General features: G+C 31.5%; 1 protein-coding gene and 1 long non-coding RNA gene across 9 annotated transcripts in view; both read right to left on the bottom strand.

Annotated features, from left to right (window-relative positions):
- The window catches only part of LOC127718876 (protein phosphatase 2C-like domain-containing protein 1), a 47,450-nt gene that overhangs the window by 10,231 nt on the left and 10,664 nt on the right, over positions 1–26,555 (bottom strand). For 5 of the 8 annotated variants that reach the window (XM_052224934.1, XM_052224930.1, XM_052224932.1 and 2 more), the window contains exon 2: positions 988–1,128. In XM_052224934.1, coding sequence (XP_052080894.1) covers positions 988–1,128 — 141 coding nt within the window. Of the gene's footprint in view, positions 1–987; positions 1,129–2,471; positions 2,546–26,555 lie in introns of those variants that run through there. The other 3 variants (XM_052224936.1, XM_052224937.1, XM_052224931.1) reach the window with 3 other exon arrangements.
- On the bottom strand, positions 3,991–5,841 carry LOC127718941 (uncharacterized). The gene is made up of 3 exons (XR_007990039.1): positions 5,739–5,841; positions 5,155–5,242; positions 3,991–4,117 (listed from the first exon to the last, which is right to left on the bottom strand). It is a non-coding gene; the product is annotated as an uncharacterized LOC127718941 (long non-coding RNA).

The raw sequence follows: 26,555 nt of genomic DNA, 5'->3' as shown, positions 1-26,555 counted from the left end.
TTTTTTTAAAGACAAAATTTCATAAACATATTCCCTTTAAAATGATATCAAATAATATAATTTATTGAAATATAAAAAAACATTAATTTTTATCAGAATTATCAATTTCAAATAATATTTTGATAATCAGTTAACTAAGAGAGGCCTGATGTAGGGGGGGGGGGGGGGTCTCATCACAATTCACGAGTTGATTTTTTTGTCAATCACGATTCACAGAAAATAAATTTCCATGATCACGGATCAGGAAAATATAAAAAAAAAAATCTGCAGAAAAACGGATCACGATAGCGAAAATGCGCCTATCACAAAGAACGAAAATAACCCATCAGGCCCCTCAACTAAGGCAAACTATTATTTGTTGGAGATTAATATCATAAGAATGCCATATTTTTTCAAACAATTTAACAAAAATATAGGACCTACCAATGATAAAGTCAAATATTAACCACAGGTTGCTCTAAATCATTTAAATTTCAATAGAAAAGAATATGATAGATTACATAGATTAAGATTCATATTGCATATACATATGCTCAGTAACTGTTTAATAAAGTATTCCTAGTATCTGTATAAAGCAGACAAAATGATTCACAAATATGACATTTTTGTGTACAAAATGTATTGTGTCCTCATTAGCTTTTGTTCTTCATGGTTTATTTGTATTCCCCCTTGGTACCCTTTCTCTCATTTTTTAAGGTATTTTAACATGGAACATACCACACAGCAAAAACAGGAAATCATATAGAATTAACAATTAAATTATCCTTATTTAGTTTTCATATGCTCGAGTTATTAACAGACCATAAGTGTCTAAAACAGCACATCTAGTTCTTACAGAGAAAATCAGTCCTACTAAAAAGGTGGTAAGTGTATGTAAATATCATCATGTGGTTCCTTGATCTGTATGACTGTTTTTTATTATTTCATAAAATTCTTGTCTAATTGACCCAACCCTATAAAGTTACATCAAATAAATTTAATGAGTACCTGATCTGTTGACGTTAATTCCCTGTAGACCCTGTGTGGGTCCATCTAAAATATCTACAGACTCCTCTTCATCTTCCTCCTCTTCCTCATCAGCTTGTGTGGCCTGATGATGTTCTACTGACCCAGATTCAGATGTCATTTCTACAAAAACAACAAATGTTAACATGAACAAATGTGATTTTATTTTCAATAGTTTACATAGCTAAAATATATTGCTATCCCGTTATCAATAGGCCCACAATGCAATCATACATCCTGTGGACAATTATGGCATTACACAAGGTCATGGTTTTCTCAGACTGCTTTTAAATCTGTTGGAGGTGAACTGATTGATTTTTTTAGTCTGGGAAAACATGGTTGGTTTATATATTAGAAGAAATTAGTCTTTGAACTTTCTTTAAATAAAGAACCAGAATAACTGCTTCTCTTCTTTATCAATGTGAACTACCGGTATAGGTTTTTATTTCAGATATTCTTAACTCAGATCAATTAAGATAGTTTGATCCTCTCATTTTCAATATTTCCTTGATACTTTTGTATTTGAAACCCCCTGGCTTTGTTCTAGTATGACCAATATAAAAAAAAACCTGTAACCTGTGTCTCTCACTAATTTTTAGAAACTCACATCTTATATAGACAAGTTCATTAGTGCCTGAGGTATACAAATCAGCTTTAAAGTTATCAAACATTTTATGTCTAAAAATAGACAGGTCAGTCATATTTTGATTCATTTGCTTAATAAGTGCTTTCGTTTGGAATGATAACCAAATAATAGGACTGAAAAATGTTATTTTCTTATAAAACATATGTACAATGTAGAGGTAAACCTACATGTATATCCTGCACAAAACATGAATATTTATACAATATTTTTCAATGTTTCTATTCAAAATAATAAAAGACTTGTTCAAAGAATGAAAACATATGTCCTGTAGTTTTTCAAATTCCTGAAAGGTGCCCTACTTCAAAATTGTAAATATTCTTTACAATATGAAAATTATGTGAAAAAGTAAAAACTAGCAAATTGAATCTTTTGTGATTTTTGTTTCATTGATAATTTAGGATCTTAATCTGCACCCTCAATATTGCATTGTACTATTCTAAACTGGATTTGGAATAAATTTCAAAAAATAAACTGGTATCTATCTTAACTTTAACGATACCATAATTATTAACATATTTACAAAATTAAACTTATGTTTAGGTAGCTCAAACTGTTAAAAATCCAGGAACATCAGACTAATAGATTTTTCTGTCTGAGTTCTTAAAGATGTCTATCTACAAGCTGAAATTAATGACAAACAGAAATTCGGAATAATACTGTCATTTATCAAATGTGTGGTACATGTATGCAGGTGAAACGCAGGTGCTCGACACAATCATGTATGCTAATTGTGTTGCACGTGATTTTAATCATTTTAACGAGACGAAGACAACAAAAGTTTAAATCTTCGTCTTAAATAGATAGTTATTTCGTAATTTACTGGGAAGTCCAGATGTAAGATGTGATGAAAACCTTTGCAGCTTCTCGTCGTCAGTGTAAACAAATCATAGGAAGTATTTCTAATTTTGAATCATCCCCGTTGCATTATCGGTCTATTTTCCGGATTTCTGCCTTAGTTGTTTTCGGTGATATAGTTGGTTTAGGTCAATAGAAAACACTTAAGAGTAATTATTAATCATTTATTTATAAAACTGTATACATTTCACATGAAATTAATGCTAAAATTTGAGCATTACGGAACTGTCATTCTATATAATATGACTTTTCCCGCCATTTCCTTAAAACAACCATGCTTATGCATATCATAAATCCTGATGAAGAGGAGGTAAGATGAAAAGACATTATGCTGCCATGAAATTCGTAAAAAGGGACTCTATTCACGGGGGGGTCTCAACATTGGATTTTGGGTACAGTTGTGCAGCTGGGATTTAAAAAACACCCCCCATTCATGAGGGGAGGCAAGGGGGGATCCAATAATAGCAAAACAGCAAATTGATTTAGCTTAAAACAGATAACAAGGAATTGAAAAAGGATAAAAACAGATAACAGTAAATGAAATATTAAAATCAGTCGGATCCAGGACCAATCCAGCATATCTTATTTTTACACATTGTAATAAATTCCATTTTCTTTGAAAATGTATTTAGAGTTATCTATAGAAATGGTTTATTCAATGTATGGTAATAATTTTTTGCTATCCAAAACTAATAGACTCAACCCTTGGATCACTATCTTTTGTAGATGATCTACTTTTGAGTAAAGAAGGTCTACAGGACAGTACGTATAAATAAATTTAGTAGTTTATGTGAAAATTGGCAACTTACTATAAATATAAATAAAACTAAAACCATGATTTTACAGGCACATATTGCCAAAAGTGTACCCAGCAGGCATTTCAACGTTGAAACAACGTTGAATCAACGTTGATTTGTAACGTTGAAATAACGGTTGGTTTTGAAAGTTGACACAACGTTGAATATCTGACGTTGAAACAACATTATATTTTCAACATTGTATCAACGTTGTTTTTTGATTGAATATAGGTTGAAACTTAACATTGAAACAACGTCACCCTAATATTGCAACAACATTGTTTCATGTTGAAATAAGCAATGCGTTGCTTGTTGTTGGTTCATCTGTCACATGTGTTTGTCGTTACAAATTTAGGCGGTTGGTTTTTCCCGTTTGAATTGATTATTGAAGGGTGTATTGTGTTCGGGTCTTCTATTGCGGTCTATACGGTGTGGTGTGTGCTTATTGTTGAAGTCCGTTTAGTGACCTCCACGTCAATTGGACTCTGGTGGATATTTGTCTCATTGGAAATCATACCACATCTTCTTATATCCATAATAGTTAGTAACCACACAAGATATTGAAGCCACATGATTTTACAGAGGACATTAGCAAAATTTGAAAAAAAGAGTACAACAGATGTCAAGTTATGACAAAAGCTAAATCAAATATAGCCAAAAGGTGATCTGGTAAATGAATACAAATAATCTCTTAATCAATTTTTATTATTTTCGTGAAAATGAATTGTAGTCTCTACTCCTCCAACCATTTCTAGTGCACAATCCTTCTTTAATTCAGCTTCTGTTATCTTTGTGTAGGCCTCCATTACTCTTCCTGAAAAAACAAACACAAATAATATTTTGTAAACATGACTTAGCAATTACGTAGAACGTCAAAGGAAGGGAATAAAATGTTAAATAGGCCAGGTTTTTTTTAAAATAATTTACTGGTTTATATAATAACGGATCCGTTTTTACCATTTTTTTCGCTCCTGTACATGTACAATGTAGCAATGCCGCCTATCTGAGCACCACGATCTATTGTTCAAATGCCACCTATTTCGGCCACCACGATCTATAGTAACAATGCCACCCATCTTAAGCACCAGGACCTATTGTAACAATGCCACCCATCTCGAGCACCAGGATCTATTGTAACAATGTCACCCATCTCGAGCACCAGGATCTATTGTTAAAATGCCACCTATCTCTAGCACCACGATCTATTGTAACAATGCCACCCATCTCGAGCACCAGGATCTATTGTAACAATGTCACCCATCTCGAGCACCAGGATCTATTGTTAAAATGCCACCTATCTCGAGCACCAGGATCTATTGTAACAATGCCACCCATCTCGAGCACCAGGATCTATTGTAACAATGCCACCCATCTCGAGCACCAGGATCTATTGTTAAAATGCCACCCATCTCAAGCACCAGGATCTATTGTAACAATGCCACCCATCTCGAGCACCAGGATCTATTGTAACAATGCCACCCATCTCGAGCACCAGGATCTATTGTAACAATGCCACCCATCTCGAGCACCAGGATTTACTGTTAAAATGCCACCTATTTCGAGCACCATGATCTATTGTAACAATGCCACCCATCTCGAACACCAGGATCTATTGTAACAATACCACCTGTCTTATTGATTGCAGAGGTTATGTTTTAAATTTGATATGCATTAAAAAAAATTGTAATCCAAATCAAATCAAATCAAATCAAATGTCTTTACTAGTATTCCTAATTTAGAGCATATAAATCAATTAAAATCACAAAGTTCACACAAACAACACAGGCAATCCAACATACATACTGATTATTGATAATCAAAAATGTTAAAAATCTTTAAAAAAATACATACCTTGACAGCTATTACTTTTATCCTTAAATCTTTCTTTCCTAAGTTACTGATCTGTCTTTTCCCTAAGTTACTGTTCTGTCTCTAATACCTGTGCAAAAAAATAAGAATAACATTGATCATCATCGCCAAGCAATATTTTAAATTTGTAAAATTCGATTGAAGAGTAAAAAGAAATTATTAAAAATTTCAGAGCATAGTTGACAATAATTAAAATAGTGTGATTATGGATGACGGGTTAAAATTTTTATTAAAAAAGGGGGAGATGATAATCTTACTTCGCAAAAGTTCCTTTTCTTTAACAAATCAGCAGTAAATAACTAAAATGAGCTGTATGTAGGCTGAGTATGGTTTTTCCAGATTGTAGTACATATTTATATAGAAGTGCAGTCATAAATTTGAACGTACAACAAAAAAGACGATGTACACACTGAAGTCAGTAATGTTATCTTTACAACATACACTATGGCGAGATTTTTAAAATATACACGTACGTTTGTGCATTTATAATCTCCCATTGTTAACATCACACAAGCATTAAAAGACAATTAATACAGCAACGGATAATAATTTAAAGAAACACTTACATTTGTATGAATTCTTCTTTGCTGAAAACGGTCCTAAATATTGTCCAGGATAATTATACAATTTCCGCGTTTGAAAAAGGCGGTCACACACGTGTTGTCATACATTAATCAGCATCATGTCACGTGATAATTTTATCAATAGATTATTGGGAGTGCTAATCCTCGTGCATCAGTTGTGTAGATGCCGCACTTTCACATGCTGTGTCTTATCTTTGATTAAAAGATTTCCGGATAATAACAAATTAGTTAGTAGCATATTTCGATGAATGATAATTTAAATTTGTACACTTTTATGATTTTGATAAACGTCCCGGTTTTGGAATATTCCTAATTTTACTAGATATTGTACAAAAAAAAATGATAGGAAACATTGATTACAATTTTCATAGCAAAATCCTTATTTATGAACTTTTGTTGATACAATAACAAAGGATGTACAACTATAATGATTCGCCTTTAACGCTGATGGTGGATAATTTTTTACACCGATGCATACAATTTTTTTTTTGGACGAACCTCCATCGTCGACATGTCAACCAACATTTAACGTTGAAACAACATATTTATTTCAACCTAACTTCAACATTGAAAATTCAACTAAAATTCAACGTTGAATCAACTTACTTTCTGCAACATAACTTCGACGTTGCTGTTACAACGTTGAAACAACGTTGAAGCAACGTCATGACGAAATATCAACCACATTTCAACGTTGAAATGACGTTGCGTGCCGGGTGGGTAGGCTCATTTCATAACTACAATGGTAATATGATGAAAAATGTATTAGAATATAAATTCCTAGGAACTCTTATAAAGAGTAATGGTAACCTTATTTCAAGTTTTAAGAAGACCTAGCGAAAAAGCAGGAAAAGTCATGTTTTTGGTTAAAGCCAAGGTAGCTTTTCCCAATAGAAATTTCTAGTAATCTTTTTGATATATAAAAGAAGTTCAACCAGTTTTTAATCATAACACGGAGATACAATGTATTCTCTAGCTATATATATTTTTTCCCTTGTGTTCCTTCCCTTCTTTTAGAATTGTTATTTCTTTGCTATATTATGTTTGTTTTTGCTTTTGTTTTTTGCATAAACTAATTATGTTTATATGACAATTAAGATATTGTATGATATAATGGCCATATGCTTTCCATTTTTTAATATTAAGAATTGTTCCAATTTAATTTTTACGTATGGGGATACAGGGAACATTATCCCCATATATACATGAAAATGGAATTTGAACAATTCTTTATATTACAAAAAGGAAAACATATGGTGAGGGATACCTGATGAGGATAGGCCAAGGTCCATACGACAGAAACACCTTTTTAAACAGAGCCGAGTCTGTGTTCCTTATTGTATAAATTTTATACAATAAGGAACACAGACTCAGCTCTGTGATTCTTTTTCTAAGAATACACACACTATTTAAATTTCAAGCCAGAGTGCTGCAACGTTTCTTTTAAGGCACAACAATAAATGCTGAAAAATGTATTCCATAACAAAATATAATTATATATTGAGTAAACCAATTCTAGGTTACACTAAATACATGTTCATAGAAAATGGAATTTATAACAACAGGATTATAATAAGATATACTGGAATGGTCCTGGACCCGACTGATTTTAATATGTTTGTATGATGTGTATGTTACTGGAATCCTACTCCGAATAAGGGACCACCATATTACTTGTGGTAAGACCCAAATGTTCAACGATTTTCAATTTCTACCGAAGATTGGCTGTCAAAATGCTAACATTCCAATTTTCAATAACAGTTAACAGCAAATACATTCTCACAATAACAGATAACAAAAAAAATAATAGTCCTATAACAACTAACAAGGAATATGACAATAACAGCAAACAGTAAATACATATTCAGAATAACAGATAACAAAGAATTAAATTGCCCCAAAACAGCATAACAGTTAAACCCCTTGCCCCCCCCCCCCCCCCCCCCCCCACCCCCATATATTGAATAATTGTGAAATCCCTACCTATACATATATTTCACAGCGAAATCATAAACCATTCATATATTTATCAGCTCAATAGTAATTATATGCATAAACAATCTTATTATATATCAAAAACACTTTTCAATTATATAATAGACTTTAATTTATATGAAATATCAGAGACATATAATTGTATTATATGTCTGTGGAAATATTGATATATCACAATTGGTCAATTACTACCTATTGATATATTTCCTCGGTAAAATTGCACCCCATTGATATATTTGACGTATCAAAAAAGGGACCCATTCCAGCGGCACATATGTATATACCTTCATATAGGAAGAGACCCCCCGTGACTTTATTAACATAGACATATAACTTTTTATTGGGTAAAATATTATCTGTGGGGTCGAGGAGGATTTTTTTCAGATTTACTATTCATTTTCAACTTTTGCTACACATGCTTATTTTTTATGTGGCTCATCCATGCAAAAATTGATTTTTTTTACTTTTGTACACGATTGATTCCTGCTTTTTGTGTTGCAGAAATTAGATATTATGCAAAGTTATATATATATATATATATATAATATGTTCAGCTCTTAGGGAGCTACCATTTGATTTTTATGGGGGGCTAGGATGAAAAATTTTGTCCTGCATTTTTATAGTAGTAATCTCTGTCCTGCATTTTTATTTTTCACTCTGTTCGGTCCTGCCTTTTTTTTTATTAGTTTATCCTGACTTTTTTTAACATAAATTGTCATCCTGCCTTTTTTTTTTGCCAAGTTGCTCATCCTGCCTTTTTTTTTTACTCAAAACTCCTGTCCTGCCTTTTTTTTTTAAATTTCATCCTAGCCCCCCCCCCCCCCCCCCCCCCCCCCCCTACTGTTTCTACAAATATAGAGTATTTTTGTGATTCATTTTTTAAAAATTAAAATTGAGAATGGAAATGGGGAAAGTGTCAAAGAGACAACAACCCGACCATAGAGCAGACAATAGCGGAAGGCCACCAATGGGTCTTCAATGCAGCGAGAAACTCCCGCACCCGTAGGCGTCCTTTAGCTGGCCCCTAAACAAATATGTATACTAGTTCAGTGATAATGGACGTCATACTAAATTCCAAATTATACACAAGAAACTAAAATTAAAAATGATATAAGCTGTATAAGGGGAGATGACTCAAATAATTGAATTTTATACAATAATGGACACCGAATTAACCTATTTGTTTTAAAGAATGTTTTTCTATAGTGATTCCATTTGTTTCTTTTTATTATCTGAAAGTACATTATAAATAAGAGCTATCATCTTATATTTTATTATATAATTCTATCCTTTAGTTTTCTTATTTTTCTCATTTTTGCCTATTATCTTGAAAACTAATGTATATAAATGATTGAGAGAAAATTTAAATTGCAAAAATGATGAGAAAGTTAGACAAGATTTTCAAATCGAGCAACAAGACGGAAATAGTTTGATGACTTTTTATTGGAATTATTGCTCTTTAATGACGATTTCTACCTCTTTTTAGTGTTTTTTGCCTATTATATATATAATTATCTTGAAAACATTAATTAAAAGATAGATAGACACTCTGAAAGCAAAAGTGATCAGCAATACCATTAATTAACCCTTTCATACCGAATATATCCTTTTGGCACCCTTGTGCACATGCCAAAATTATCCTATTGGCTCACCGGTCCAGATGCCGATTAATGATACATAAATTTCTATTTTTAGACAGTCACAATGCAAACAGAAAAAATAGCGTTATAACAAATTTCTTGACATAGTTAATCCATAAATAGTATTATAAACATTAAATGCATTCCATATACTCGTATCGGGCGTATTTACGTTGTCAAACACAATGTTTTTTAAAAGAATGTTGAGAGAAAAAAACTTGTGACATAACAAAATGGAGGAATCGAAAACAATCGCTGTCAAGTGTTTCATTTCAATTAAAACATTTAGAAAACTTAACCTGCTGTCATGAAAGTAGTTGAATTTGTACAAAAGTAAAATATGTACGTATATTTTCTAGTTGTGAGAGGGATAATTTTGAAACAACTCGAAATCGAGACTTTGATTGTTGTCAGCAGGTGCACGACTGTAACTTTTTATTTCTCTGCCGTTTGACAGTCAATAGTTCATTACCGAACGGATCAGATTTTTTACTGTCAATATAGACACTGGGGAGGCTTTTCATCGAAAAGCAACTTGGTCGTTTGAAGGTCGAGAAAGCGAAAGTCCACTTTCATTAAAAATAGAACTGCATGGATATTGACAAAATTGACAACTGAGTCTAAAAATAGTGTGGTTAATAATAACATGTGTTGTTGCATCTCAGTGTGTTATTATTCAACAGAAAAGGGGTTTTGAAAGATGAGACAATATGCTTCAATTTTATTCATATTTAAATCGAGAATAGATAATATTCAATGATTTATCTTATCTAACAGAGGTGTTTAAAAGTCTTTATTTTAGGTGAGCATACAAAAGTTTAAGTTTTTTGGGGGGAAAACAAATTCAATTGGCAGTAAAAAAGAATTTAAATGAGGACAAGATGATTTGTTTTATATAACAAATTGTTTTTATTCTCATTTTGTTGAAAAAATTGTTTTGTGAAAGGAAAAAAAATTTAGTTTCCGTTCTCTAACTTTATTTTGCCTCAACCAAATATTATGAAACAATGCTTATTACCACAAAACACAGATCAAGTCTGAATGTAGATGGCGTCACCTTTACCGTTCTAGCATGTCTAGAGTTATGCCCCTTTTAAAATAGAATAATTTCTGAAATTTTTGTTTCTGTTTTCTTGCCTCAACCAAATGTTATGAAACTTACACTCAATGCTTATTGCCGGACAGTAACCACAAAACTCAGATCTTGTTTGAATTTGGGTGGCATCAATTTTACCGTTCTTGAGTTATGACCTTTTATAATATTAAATGCACGGGGGGCATTATCTGTGTCCCATGGACACATTCTCCATTTATTTTAGTATATCTGGTATTTAATATAGGTCCTGATTCCTGTTGGAACAAATATTCTATAACCTTTATTCCGTAAGGAACAAATACTGTAATATTTGTTCCAGTGGAAATAATATTACAGAATATTTTTTCCACTTGTAACTTATATTATGAAGGAACTTCTATTTCATGACACATCTAATAAAAACACAGACCAGACTTGGCAGGTACTTACATCCCCACAACAAAAAAGACACTTAAAAAGTACAGATCTGAGAGTACTCCCTGTTAATTCATGTATTGAATAATTGATACCAAAATTTGACTGCAAATACATGCAGGACCACCAGATTTGTAATATTTGTGGTCCTAATGACCACCAGGCTATAAATTACCACGGGAACTCTGAATGTTTTGTCTTCTTTTCCCTGTTGATAAAAAGCTGCACTTTCCCCGAATGTTTGTGTGACTTTGATAGAAAGGGATGTTATGCATAAAATCATTAGTTTTGGTGTCAAACAAAAACATTGAATGGTATACTTCAGTCAAAGAATGTTTTAAGTTTTTTAATCTTTGTGAAATTTGTGAATTATTGAAAGATTATAAATTTATGGCATAATATTAATTTATATATTATGATGTATGATGTTTTATACACCATAATTTAAAAAAATATCAAATATGTTGTAAAAACAAGAGTAAAATGGTTATTTTTGAAATCTCAAGAAGAGATTTTATATGAATTGACATATTATATAGAATTTGTTTGCCTCATAACATGTTCTCATCGCAATTATTTAGGTAATTAAAAATACATCCATGAGATATACTCACCTACGTCATAAATTACCTGTGTACATGCATACAGTAACTTCAGTTTTAATTTGTTGTTTAATTGAATATTTACAATTGTGTGAACAAAAATTGAATTTATTCTAGAGGTGGTGTATTTATTCCGGGTAACGGTTTTTCACTAGAGAATATTGGATGTAATTAGTGTGATATATAGATATATATGAGATCGGTTTATTGTTTACATAAATAAATGGGTTAAAATTAAAATGATTTTCAAGGAACCAGTTTAATTAATCTGAGTCAGTCTAGTAAATAATATTGATGATGATGAGGAGGATATTTTTATAACTCAGAATACTCTATCAATGATCAGGACATTGAACTTGATACAAACCAAATTTAAAGAGCAGATTTGTTCTTACATAAAGTTTCAATAACAGAAGCATCTTTTGATATTGACATAGAAGATATGATTTAATATTCAAGTCGACCGAAAAGTAATTAAATACATAGAAAAACTTCAGCAATTCAATAAATATAAATATTACAATTAGTGACAATTTAAAAGCATATGATTTTATAGATTTGCATAGAAAAATTATTTAAAACTCATTCGTTAATAAGCATTATTGTGTTATCGTGTGTTCCAAAGAAGTACTAATCACTTCATCAATGAATGGATCTAAAGCACTATTGTAATTAATCCCGCCGGGTATAAAATAACTAGTGCAATTGTAATACATAATACTAGAAGTGTCCTGTATAAAAGTGTCCACCTGGACAGTTTTTCATAGAATTTTGGTATTAAATAATGTCCATTGCCATGAAATATTGTCCCTCAAGTGGACAGATTTTTACTGCAAAAGTTATGAAACTGTGTCCACCCACAGGACAAGTTTTCATAGTAGTTGCTATTAAAATGTGTCCTCCAAGGGAAGTAATACAAAGGTCATTAAAAAGTTTTATAGTACTTGAATTTTAATAAAATCTGAACGATTGATTAGAAATTGATTAATATACAAATGTAAACAAACAAATAAGGGATGGAAGTGAATATAGAGACATTTAAGTTCTAAGAAATACCCAGCTTATGCTATAAATGACAATGAAAGAAGAACAATAAGAAGGAAGTGTGTAAAGTATAAAATCAAATGTGAAGAACTTTACTATATTTATTATGAGAAGAAATGCAAGGCAAAAGAAAAAAAGAATTTTGGTATTAAATTTTGTCCATTGCCATGAAATATGGTCCACCTACAGGACAATTTTTCGTAGTAACTTTTATTGAATTGTGTCCTCCAAGGAAAATAATACTGAACAACATCTGTTACTTGTTTGAATTTAAATCATTATACATGTATATATATTAAAAAATAAAAATAAGAAGATAAGGATGGTACGAGTGCCAATGAAACAACTCTCTGTCAAAGTAACAATGTATAAAAGTTAGCAATTATAGGTTAAAATACGTCCAGTAATAACAAGGCAATGGATATCATTTAATACTTTAATCATATCAAAAAATGTTCTGGCGGACATAATGTCCTGTGAAAAAATGTCCACCTGGACATAATTATAGTATTAAATAATGTCCATGTTCATGGACACTTTTTCATACCTGAGGACATATTTTCATAGGAAATAGTGTCCGGGACACATTTAAATAAATAAATATTGTCCATGGACAGTATTTACTATGAAATAATGTCCGGTGGACATTATTCAATCCTACACAATCATTCCGGTACAAAATCACTAGTGTAATCATTCCTGGTTCGAAAACACTAGTGTGAACATTCCTTGGATGAAAACTCTCCACTTTTTAGCTCACCTGGCCCAAAGGGCTTTTCTCATCACTTGGCGTCGTCGTTAACTTTTACAAAAATCTTCTCCTCTGAAACTACTTGGCCAAATTAAACCAAACTTGGCCACAATCATTATTGGGGTATCTAGTTTAAAAAATGTGTCCGATGACCCAACCAACCAAGATGGTCGCCATGGCTAAAAATAGAACATAGGGGTAAAATGTAGATTTTGGCTTATATCTCTGAAACCAAAGCATTTAGAGCAAATCTGACATGGATTAAATTGTTTATCAGGTCAAGATCTATCTGCCCTGAAATTTTCAGATGAATCGGACAACCCGTTGTTGGGTTGCTGCCCCTGAATTGGTAATTTTAAGGAATTTTGCCGTTTTTGGTTATTATCTTGAATATTATTATAGATAGAGATAAACTGTAAACAGCAATAATGTTCAGCAAAGTAAGATCTACAAATAGGTCAACTTGACCAAAATGGTCAGTTGACCCCTTAAGGAGTTATTGCCCTTTATAGTCAATTTTTAACCATTTTTCGTAAATTTTTGTAATCTTTTACAAAAATCTTCTCCTCTGAAACTACTCAGACAAATTTAACCAAACTTGTCCACAATCATCATTAGGGTATCTAGTTTAAAAAATGTGTCCGATGACCCTGCCCGCGAACCAAGATGGCCGACATGTCTAAAAAATAGTACATAGGGTAAAATGCAGTTTTTGGCTCATATCTCTGAAACCAAAGCATTTAGAGCAAATCTGACGGGAAAAAAATTGTTCATTAGGTCAAGATCTACCTGCCCTGAAATTTTCAGACCAATCAGGCAACACGTTGTTGGGTTGCTGCCCCTGAATTGGTAATTTTAAGAAAATTTTGCAGCTTTTGGTTATTATCTTGAATATTATTATAGATAGAGATAAACTGTAAACAGAAATAATGTACAGCAAAGTAAGATCTACAAATAAGTCAACATGATCAAAATTGTCAATTGACCCCTTAAGGAGTTATTGCCCTTTTTTACAATTTTCATGAATTTTGTAAATTTTTTACAATTTTTACAAAATATTTTCCACTGTAACTACTGGGCCAAGTTCATTATAAATAAAGATAATAGTAAACACATCACCATCACCAAAACACAATTTTGTCATGAATCCATCTGTGTCCTTTGTTTAATATGCACATAGACCAAGGTGAGCGACACAGGCTCTTTAGAGCCTCTAGTTACATAAATCAACTATGCAATTTTCAAATACACTAAAAACTATTAAGCCACATTTTATATATATTTCCCCTTCAAAAAACCTTTCTAGAACCTTATAATTACTGGTGGATGTTTTAAACTGGACCTGGATAGAAAACCCTAGTGATTTTTTGTTGGTGGATAAAAATCACTGGGGATTTTCTTCCTCCAGATAAAGTACAATCGCGGAATCAAACCACTGTTGATAGTGGTAAGTATATAATTGCGATGGGAACATGTTATGACGAAATGTACAATCCCCTGAGGCAATTTCCTTGGGAAAATAGCCTTCTGATTAAAGATAAAAGAGAAAAGAATTATAAAAAAAATTTTGAACATGGCAAATCTTTGTATATGTAAGAGTATGATAATGATGGTATATATATATAACAAACAAAAAATGAAATGGGGGCAAAGATGTTGGTAAAATTATCTTTTATACAAGACATACAAGTCAATTATTTTTTTTCTTCAAGAAAACACTGTCTAAAGCAAAGGATTTATTTCGAGAAAAAAAACCCACAATACATGTACATTCATCAATAAAAAGTAAGCATCTGATGTTGAATGGTCTTTATTCAAATATTTATAGAGTGAGTTTTATAATTATAAAAAAATATACAAATTTCAGAAAGTGGATTTATATAAAATTTTTTGCTAATTAAAATCAAGAAATTTAAGGTATATAAGTATTAAATTTTTACCTGAAGCAGAAGAAAAACTCAAATGTTTGAACAATTTATCCTTTTCACAAACTATGTCAGTGCTATTTCATTCCATCCATTGAAATGATCATTACCTATGTTATACATTCACTTCATTATAAAAAGTGAATTCTTCTTTAGGTTTGAATATAACAATGGGAAAGGATAATTTTTTGAGGTCACTCGAAAGTGTAAATATGTTCTAAATTGGTCAGACAATACTTGGTCATGTTTTATGAAGATTTAAAACCCTCGGCTACGCCTAGGGCTTTAAATCTTCATAAATCATGACCAAGTATTGTCTAACCTATACGTAAAATATGATGTAGGTGAGTACATCTCATAGATGTAGTTTTAATCACCTAGATAATTGCAATGAGAACATGTTATAAGGCAAACAATTCTATATAATTATATGTAAATTCATGGTATTAAAGTATATTTAACATGTTTAACCAAATTCATATAAAATCACTTCCTTTTTGGTAGTACACCTTACAAAAACTAAATAGGTAGCAATTTTCTGTCGGCAAAATACAAAAATCAGTCAAGTACATACATATAACTGACTGATTTGACCACAAAATGTCACATGCATTTAATATGGCTATACCCTCTGCATACCAGTTGACAAGCTCAACTGTTTCATTACAGGATATTCTACAAAAATACCATTTAAAATTTAAGATATAGATCAGTAAAATTACTTTTCAAATTTGTATGAGATTTTAAAATGTATATATATTACTATTTCTGTTGACAAGAAGGGTAAATGTTACATACTCCAAATATAAGACAGTCAATTTATCACAGTACTTAGTAAACTGTATTAACTGAATAAAATGACCTAAATCCAATTTCTGAGGTCTGGTTCGCAGATCAAAGATGAATTTTAATTTTTTTATTCATTATTGCGAACCCAATGAAAGTTTTCCACAGTGCCATCTCTATTTTGACCAGGTATTTACAGCCGATTCCAACGAGTGTGCAGCTAAAGGTAGAATCTTTGGTTAGCTTCCTTGCTAGCTCAACCATGAAATGATTATTACCTTAAGATTGGGAGGAGCAAAGCACCATTTTATCATCCAATGAAAACATTTATATCAATGGCCTGTTTATAATTATACCCCACGCAACGAGTTGCGGAGGGTATAATGTTTTTGACCCGTCCGTCCGTCCGTCCGTCCGTCCGTCAGTCCGTCAGTCCTGTTTCTTGTCATCGCAACTCCTCTCAAACCACACAACAGAATTTCACGAAACCTTTATAGATAATAAGGACATACTATGTAGTAGTGCATATATCGACAGGAAATTATGATCTATTTTTTTTTCTAGGAGTTACGCCCCTTTGAACTTATTTACTTTAATGTACTACTGCAACAGTTTGTCATCTCAACTCCTCTGAAACCACACAACAAAATTTCATGAAACTTTGTAGATAATAAGGACATACTACGTAGATGTGCATATCGACAGGAAATTACGATTCAATTTTTTTTCAGGAGTTGCGCCCCTTTGAACTTATTTGCCCAATATACTACTGCAACCTTTTGTCATCGCAACTCCTCTCAAACCACACAATAGAATTTCATGAAACCTTTTCAGATAATAAGGACATACTATGTAGATGTGCATATCGACAGGAAATTACGATTCAATTTTGTTTCTAGGAGTTACGCCCCTTTTAACTTATTTGCTTCAATATACCTCTGCAACAGTTTGTCATCGCAACTCCTCTGAAACCACACAACAGAATTTCATGAAACTTTGTAGATAATAAGGACATACTAGGTAGATGTGCATATCGACAGGAAATTATGATTCAATTTTTTTTCTAGGAGTTACACCCCTTTGAACTTATTTACCTTAATGTACTACTGCAACAGTTTGTCATCTCAACTCCTCTGAAACCACACAACAAAATTTCATGAAACTTTGTAGATAATAAGGACATACTACGTAGATGTGCATATCGACAGGAAATTACGATTCAATTTTTTTTTCCAGGAGTTACGCCCCTTTGAACTTTTTTGCCCAATATACTACTGCAACCTTTTGTCATCGCAACTCCTCTCAAACCACACAATAGAATTTCATGAAACCTTTTCAGATAATAAGGACATACTACGTAGATGTGCATATCGACAGGAAATTACGATTCAATTTTTTTTCTAGGAGTTACGCCCCTTTGAACTTATTTGCTTCAATATACCTCTGCAACAGTTTGTCATCGCAACTCCTCTGAAACCACACAACAGAATTTCATGAAACTTTGTAGCTAATAAGGACATACTAGGTAGATGTGCATATCAACAGGAAATTATGATTCAATTTTTTTTTCTTATACAATTTTTTTTTCTTACAGTTATTTTATTTCTCCAGTGACAATGTGGGGACGTGGGGTATGTGAGCGCGCTCACTAAGGTTCTTGAATTTATGTTTCATACAAAGGTTTACCTAGACTACTTTGCAAATAAAATTTCATTTCTAAGACTTTGATTGAAAAAATTTTTTATTACAATAAATTAGAAGCGGAGTAACGTTTTTTTTTTTTTAAATATTTACGCCGTGAATAGGCAGTTTAGTTACGGTAATTAGTGTCTTTAGGTGCACGCAAAAAAACATTGTTATGGTGTCTTTTTTTCATATATATGCATAGTTTTCAGAACTTAAATCTTTTATATTCACACAGAAAAGATAAAAATATCATACTACTTAATATCATGAACGGTTGCATTTGTGGACCTTTTATTTAGTTAAAAATGCAACGAAAAAAAAAACCAGCAAACAACTGCAGTCTGGAATTGAAAATATTGCAGAGTTTATGAACACCCACTTGGTCCGTTAACATTACATTACTTATTAGTTTTAGATAAATAATGCAGCCATGAAGAATAATTTTTATGTCTCTACTTCAGTTTTAATCTGACCTAGATTGAATGATCAGGTCATATGTACTTTTGGACACCTTCCAATCTTTTTTACCTGTCCGGGTGTATTTTAAACATATGTGTATGTGTAAAAGTGAATACGGTCAGCACTTGTCAATCATATCCAACTACATTTTATTAACTTAATGTAACAAATTCAAGAGACAAGTTAAATATATTATTATTTGTAATGTCTGACAAAGAAGAAAAAAAATAAGGAATTTCAGCTTTCAGTTAACTTTTCATCATTTTGGCAAATCAAACACACCTACAACATGCATGCTTGTGAATGAGCTTATAATTATCACTAAATTTTAAATTTAGATTGAAAACTTATTTTTAAACTGACTTGTAAAACTAGATTTACAATGTTTATATTCTGTCACTTAATTCTGATTGGTTCTCTGCTTAACTATTGACTCAACCCAAAGGCTGGATGTGCCTTACCTAATAATGATTTCATGGTTGAGCTAGCAAGGAAGCTAACCAAAGATTCTACCTTTAGCTACACACTCGTTGAAATCGGCTGTAAACTTTTGTATGTTCACCTGTCCTATTGAATAAATACAATAGCTATTGTTCTCCATGTAGTTTTTTCACTGGGACCTTTAAATTTCTTCTCAGAGAAATCTATCACTCATTGATTAATTTACCTGAGTAAAAAAAAAATCTATTAAATAGAGGAAAATACATTTTTTATATACTCAAAACTGCATGTGATGTTATATTTATTCAATATTGATAATATATTTTCAATCGGTTGAATGTAAACAGTGATGCAAACATTAATAAAATATAAAAAAGAAGATGTGGTATGATTGCCAATGAGACAACTCTCCACAAGAGACCAAATGACACAGAAATTAACAACTATAGGTCACTGTACGGCCTTCAACAATGAGCAAAGCCCATACTGCACAGTCAGCTATAAAAGGCCCCGAAATGACAATGTAAAACAATTCAAACGAGACAACTAACGGCCTAATTTATGTACAAAAATGAACGAAAAACAAATATGTAACACATAAACAAACGACAACCACTGAATTACAGGCTCTTGACTTGGGACAGGCACATACCTGCAGAATGTGGCGGGGTTAAACATGTTAGCGTTGATTTATGTTACATTAATAATATATTAATAATATATTTTCATTCAGTTTAAACATTGATTCAATCATCATGATCATAAAAAGTTGATTTCTGACAAAACTTTCAACATTGTTCCTTTTAAAAAAAAATTTGTTTGACATGAATAAAAACTTGAAAATTATGATGTTCAAATTAAGATCTTCTTATATAACTTTAAATGACTTTTAATCAAAGATTATAATGCATCAAATTAAGCTCTCTTTTTTTTTTAGCTCACCTTGGCGTCTGTCATACATCTTCGTTAACTTTTACAAAAATCTTCTCCTCTGAAAGTATTGGGCCAAATAGTAAAAATAGAGAAAATCTGACAAGGGCAGAAATTTCAGAATGTTGAGATCTACCTGCTGTCCATGTACGTCAAAATTGTCAGACGACTATTTATAGGAGTTATTGCCCTTAAATGTCAAGTTTTACCAAATTTTTTCATTTTTGCTTATTATTATGAAAACTATAATAGATAGAGAAAAACTGTTTTCAGGAAAAGTCATCAGCAAGATAAGATCTTCAAATAAATAAAACATGGTCGAAATCTTCAGATGACTCCTTATTGGAGTTATTTCCATTTAAATTAATGATGATTTTTAACAATTTTTTGTTTTTAACTTACCGGGGCCCAAAGGGCCCCATGTGAGCTTATGCCATCAGTTGGCGTCCGTCGTCTGTCGTCGTCTGTCGTTGTAAACTATTTAAAAAATATCCGAAGTTTTGATCCATCGACAAACATGGCCGCCATGGCTAAAAATAGAACATAGGGGTAAAATGCAGTTTTGCCTTATATCTCAAAAACTAAAGCTTTTAGAGCAAATCTGACGCGGGGTAAAACTGTTCAATTGGCCAAGATCTATCAGCCCTGAAATTTTCAGATGAATAGAACAACCCATTGCTGGGTTGCTGCCACTAAATTAGTAGTTTTAAGGAAATTTTGAAGTTTTTGGTTATTATCTTGAATATTATTATAGATAGAGATAAACTGTAAACAGCAATAATGTTCAGCAAAGTAAGGTCTACAAATAAATCAACATGACCAAAATGGTCAATTGATCCCTTAAGGAGTTATTGCCCTTTATAGTCAATTTTTAACAATTTTTCGTAAATTTTTGTAATCTTTTACAAAAATCTTCTCTTCTGAAACTACTCAGCCAAATTTAACCAAACTTGGCCACAATCATCACTAGGGTATCTAGTTTGAAAAATATGTCCAATGACCCCGCCCACCAATCAAGATGACCGACATGGCTAAAATAGTACATAGGTGTAAAATGTAGTTTTTGGCTTATATCTCTAAAACTAAAGCATTTAGAGCAAATTTGACTATGTAAAAATGTTCATCAGGTTAAGATCTATCTGTACTACAATTTTCAGACGAATCAGACAAGCTGTTGTTGGGTTGCTGCCCCTGAATTAGTAATTTTAAGGAAATTTAGCAGTTTTTTGGTATTATCTTGAATATTATTATAGATAGAGATAAACTGTAAACAGCAATAATGTTCAGCAAAGTAAGATCTACAAATAGGTCAACATGACCAATATGGTCAATTGACCAAATAAAGTAGTTATTGCCCTTTAAAGTCAAATTTTAACAATTATTCGTAAATTTTTGTAATCTTTTACAAAAATCTTCTCTTCTGAAACAACTGAGACAAATTTAACCAAACTTGGCCACAATCATCACTAGGGATTTAGTTTAAAAATGTGTCCGATGACCCTGCCTGCCAACCAACATGTTAGACATGGCTAAAAATAGAACTTAGGGGGAAAATGCAGTTTTTGACTTATATCTCTGAAACTAAAGCAAATGTTTAACGGTTGCATTATTTCATGCATCAATTGTAAATAAAAATATCAGGTGAGCGAAACAGGCTCCTTGGAGCCTCTAGTTTGTCTTATGTCTTACAAAAATCTTATCCTCTGAAACTACTTGGCCAGATCTAACCAAACTTGGCCACAATCATTATTGGGGTATATTGTTAAAAAAAATGTGTCAGATGACCCCCGCCTGCCAAACCAAGATGTCTGACATGGCTAAAAATAGAAGATATTTTGTATATTATCTTGAAAACTGCTATGATAAGAGAAAATCTAACAGGGTCAGAAATGTTGAGAATGTTGAGATCTACCTGCTGTCCATTTACACCAAAACTGTCAGACGACTTCTTATATGAGTTATTGCCCTTAAATGTCAAATTTTATCAATTTTTTTCAATTTTGTCTATTATTTTAAAAATCATAACAGTTACAAAGAAACTTTTTGTTATGAAAAATGATTAGCAATACTTTTTTTTATGAAAAATGATTAGCAATATAAGATCTACAAATAAGTTAACATGGCTGAAATTGTCAGACAACTCCTTATTGGAGTTATTGCTCTTAAATGATGATTTTTAACAATTTTTTGCGTTTTTGCCACATACCCTAAAAAACTATAATAGATAGATAGAAACTCAAAAAATTGAAAACTGATTAGCAGGACAAGATCTACAAATAAGTCAACATGATTTAAATCGTCAGTCGACTCCTTATTGAAGTTATTTCCCTTTCATGATTGTTCTGTCACATTCATTGAGTAGAATTATTTTCCTTTCCACACATTTCATTTACATTTCATTTTTGGTTAATTTTGGTATGTTACACTCCCCTAGATTAGATTACCCTAAAACAAGGGAACATGGCACGCAAGAAAACTGTAGAATTATTAGAAATCTAGTGGTCCCCCACAGAGTACATTTGTGTATTGCTAGATACTTTTCATATCAATTTATACATATTAGGATTAGGCACATACTATTCGTTACTTTGTAATTTGCAACCTTTCATAATTGAAATGAGTCAACTTCTTCTCATTACTATTGTGCATCCGTGCACATTTTAGGTATTTTGCGACTTCAAATAGAACATATATTATTATCTAGGCTTATGATATAGTTGTACTTAGTCTATGTCAACCGACAACCCACTTAGGTCATCTAATCAATGTTATTAATTTTGATGTTATCATTTACTTTAGCCTTTTCATGATTCGCACATGTTGCAACACCAAATTCTGCTCACCTGGACATTGAAGTTCGTTTAGGAGCAATTTGATTGATTTTGAGAAATACATTTTTCTTGTTTGTTTTGAACATTTAAAGCATAATTAGAGATTTATTCATCATTTAGCATCACTTGCACTATGTTTAATTACATGTTTAGAAATGATTGTTCATCTTTTTGTAGCTTTTTACCTTCTCCTGGGAAGTTTGTTATGAAATAAAAGATTTACAAGAAAGATTTGTTAGTTGTTAGGCATTACAATGATGATTTTTACAAAAAAGTAGCCATTGTTGAAGATGCAGGTGAGCAACACAGGCTCTTTAGAGCCTATTGTTTATTTTAAAGATGTTTATTTACAAAATTAATTTACTCAAAAAAAAAACAGCCCTAATGTCCAAACAGCTGTAAAATAGGCTAAAACAGAAGCAAGATTTATTCTTTGAATCATAAATGAATCAGCACAGAATGTGCAAGTGTATATATATTTTAGATTTATACAAGCTTGGTTCTGTTTTTAATTTGTATTTTGTTCAAGACTGTTTCAGTATATTAATCAGAATAGATTGATAAGATTCATTTTACATCATACTGATGAAAGGAGGATATTTGTTATCTGAAATATTTATTGATACTTGTATTTACTGTTTCCTTTTTATACGCCCATTTACGGGACGTATTATGGTATACCTCTGTCCATCCGTCTGTCTGTCCGTCCTTCGTCAACATGTCGGACAATAACTCAAAAACGCTGTAAGCAGTTTTCAAGAAACTTTGGTGAATTGTTTATATCTATTGATGTGAGCTCCCCTTTGATTTTTATAAATTTTAGATTTTACGTTTCCTAGTTATGGGGTTTTATTCATTTAAAGAGAGGGATTTTCCAGTTTTCAGACAATAACTCAAAAATGCAGTTTTCATGAAACTTTGGTGACTAGTTTAAATATATCTATTGAAAAACCTCCCTTTAGTTTTTAATACATTTCTGATATGACATTGAGGGGTTATGGAACTTTATTCTTTGAAAAAGTGACGGGCGAATCATGCACTCATGGCGCAGCTCTATATTTAATATTGGTGTTGTTATGTGCACTTTTTAGGCATATATATATATAATTCATGTATTGTGTACAGTATCATTTTTCATAATTATCCAAAGCTCTCGTTATTTTTGGCATTTAGAACACACCTCAACATAACTTTATAGAAAAATTATAATTTCTCTTTAATTTCAATAAGGGCAGAACAAATGAAGTAATCTTGGTGTCAATGATATATACTACTCATTGTATAATAAATATAAAAATGAAAGAGGATATATTCAAAATTATATCCTGATTTCAAATGTCTGGCAAGAAGAACAAAGAAGTAAGGCATTTTACAAAATGAATAATTCTTTTGTTTTAATGTCACTTTTTTGTTGCATTATCGAATTATTGCCCATAATAATCATCTGTATGCCTGTATATTAGTTTTAAAGTAGTATGTGTGCAAGTAATGTAAATAAGTCATTTTGGGGACTTTCATAGCTTAAAATTACTATGCTGTATGTGTTTTGGTCATTATTGAAGGCAGTACGGTGACCTATAGTTGTTTGCTTCTATGTCATTTGGTCTTTGGTGGAGAGTTGTCTCATTGGCAATCACACATCTTATTTTTTACAGCAAGACACCCATTCTTCCCCTTCACGTAGAATGCACATAATTCTTAGATAAGATTATATAACTTGATGCCTTAAGTTACCTTGAATAGTTGGAACCACAATTTAATAAGTGACTTATTATTCATTCTATGAGGTGAATCCCCAAATTTTAGTGTACAACAGAATACAAATTCCAATAGATGTGTTTGCAGAATTGAAATTAAGTAACCTCTAACCCCCCCCCCCCCCCCCTTTTCCCCCTAAAATCTAGGAAATAGATAAAACCACAGTATAGCAAGGCTATTTTTATTACATTTATCAACTTTTATTGAATCTTGCAATATGAAGGTACTTTCACTAATTTTAAGGTAAAAAGAAATAAGATATTCTGTACTTGACTTGTTATCTGAGTCAATATACTTGTTTCCTTCCTCCTTGCAGAATAAAACAGGATAATGGAGGCTAGAAAGTTAAACCTGCCACAATCTTTATGTGCCTGTTCCAAGTCAGCAGCCTGTATTTCAGTGGTAACATTATTGATTCATGTCTGTCATATTTGTTTTTGTAAATTGTTTTGTTATAAATTAGGCCGTTACTCAGTTTTCTCAATTGAAATATTTCAAATTTTTCATGTCGGGACCTTGTATAGCCGACTATACAGTATGGGTTTTTCTCGTTGTTGAAGGCCGTACAGTTGCCTATAATTGCTTACATCCACTTCATTTGAAATTTGGTGGATAGTTGTCATACCACATCTCCTTATTTTTATATGTAGGGAAATGTTCTGTTTGTCAAAAATAAGAGTTGGCCAGAAAATTTAAAGTAGGAAGGGAGGTAAGAAACAAGAGACTTTTTTTGTGTCAGATACAGACATGGATGTCAGAGTACAAAAAAGTATGTTGTTTTCAACTTTAGAGGGATAAACAAGGATTTTCTGTGGTGGAAAATTGCTTTTTCGTGACAAAAAATAATGTATAAAATTATATTTATTGATATAAACATCCACTTGTATACATTATTATCTTGTTGAAAATAGGTAATCATGCATTTAAATGTAAAACTATCTATGATTTTATGTCATTATTAAGAATTATATCTAAATGAAATCATCCTGTTTTATCACGATTTTCATGCAGCAAATTAATTTAATTTTTTTTGCCTGTACAAGTTTGTGACAGCTTTGTTTATCTAACAAGTGAATGTATGATCTTATTTTAATATTAACTAAATGAAATTTTCATTTTTCAAAGACATGTGAATTATCAAGGACATATATCACTCAGGTGTATTATATATAGATATCAAACAGACAGTAAGATTAGGTAGACAGGAACTGAATTATTATTATTTGGAAAAGGAGGTTAATTATTACTGTTAAATAATACATAAATTATTTAAACTTTTGTCAGTTCTATTGTCCCATTGAATAAATACAATAGCTATAGTTCTCTGTGTAGTTTATTCGCTGGGACCTTTAAATTTCTTTTAAGAGAAATCTATCACTCATTGATTAATTTACCTGAATAAAACAATTATTTTCTAAATAGATGAAAATACATGTATCAACTCACAAAACTCGATGTGATGTTGAAAATTTTGTCAGACATTAACTTAATGTTTGAATTAGTGTTTACATTGAACAGATTGAAAATATATTATTGATATTGAATAAATACAACATCACATGCATTTTTGTGAGGCATTAGACAACTTTACGTTCAAATACCTTGACCAAGATGAGATGACTCTGTGGAAAAGTTTCATTTGATTGCAATAATACAGTTTATTTTTTTAACACCTGGCCTTAAGTGCAAGCATGAAATTTTTATCATCACTTGGCATGGGGACTGTAGTCATCTGTTTGGTCATAATTAAACAAATTTTTTGAATTGTTTCTTTTGAAAGCAATTGGTCAAATTGAAACCAACATTATTTAATGAATGTCACCGTAGGTCTTAAACAATTAATTGTCCACTCACATAACAAGTTTTAAAACACAGTTTAGCTTGGTATAGGGATTATTATATGACCTCCCACATTTCCACCAATATTTTGGTTTGAGTGTTCTGCTGTTAAGCACTTTTATAATCCTTGAAATTCTTTAGACACAATTAATAGTCAGGGGTACTGCTTATACAAGTGATGTCAGAAACACCTTTGTAAGTGATTTCAGCATTGAAAAGTTGAAAATTTTTACAAAATCAAACACAGACTTTTTAAAATCACTGAAACAAGTAATTTAAGAAGTGAAAATGTAAACACTTCCTTCAATAAGTGTTTATAACATTTTCTTGATATTTTTCCTACAAACCTGATTTTTTTATTGGTTAAAAGAAAAGGATTTCATTTAAATAGACAATAGACAATATTTTATTGGCAAAAACGCATTTACAATAAATGGTAATGACCGAATGGATATACAATTTACATGGTAGAAAAATACAAACAATTATATATTTGTGAATAAAAAATTAAAGGTATAATGAAAATCTATTGCAATAGATTACTTCTTGCATTTAAACAATTTGTTACGAAAGAGGAAGATAGTTTTAGTGCTGTATAAGAT

Source organism: Mytilus californianus, unplaced genomic scaffold (genome assembly GCF_021869535.1).
Source record: "Mytilus californianus isolate M0D057914Y unplaced genomic scaffold, xbMytCali1.0.p SCAF_10, whole genome shotgun sequence".
NCBI classification, from domain to species: domain Eukaryota; kingdom Metazoa; phylum Mollusca; class Bivalvia; order Mytilida; family Mytilidae; genus Mytilus; species Mytilus californianus.
This window is presented reverse-complemented; position numbering and strand designations above follow the sequence as displayed.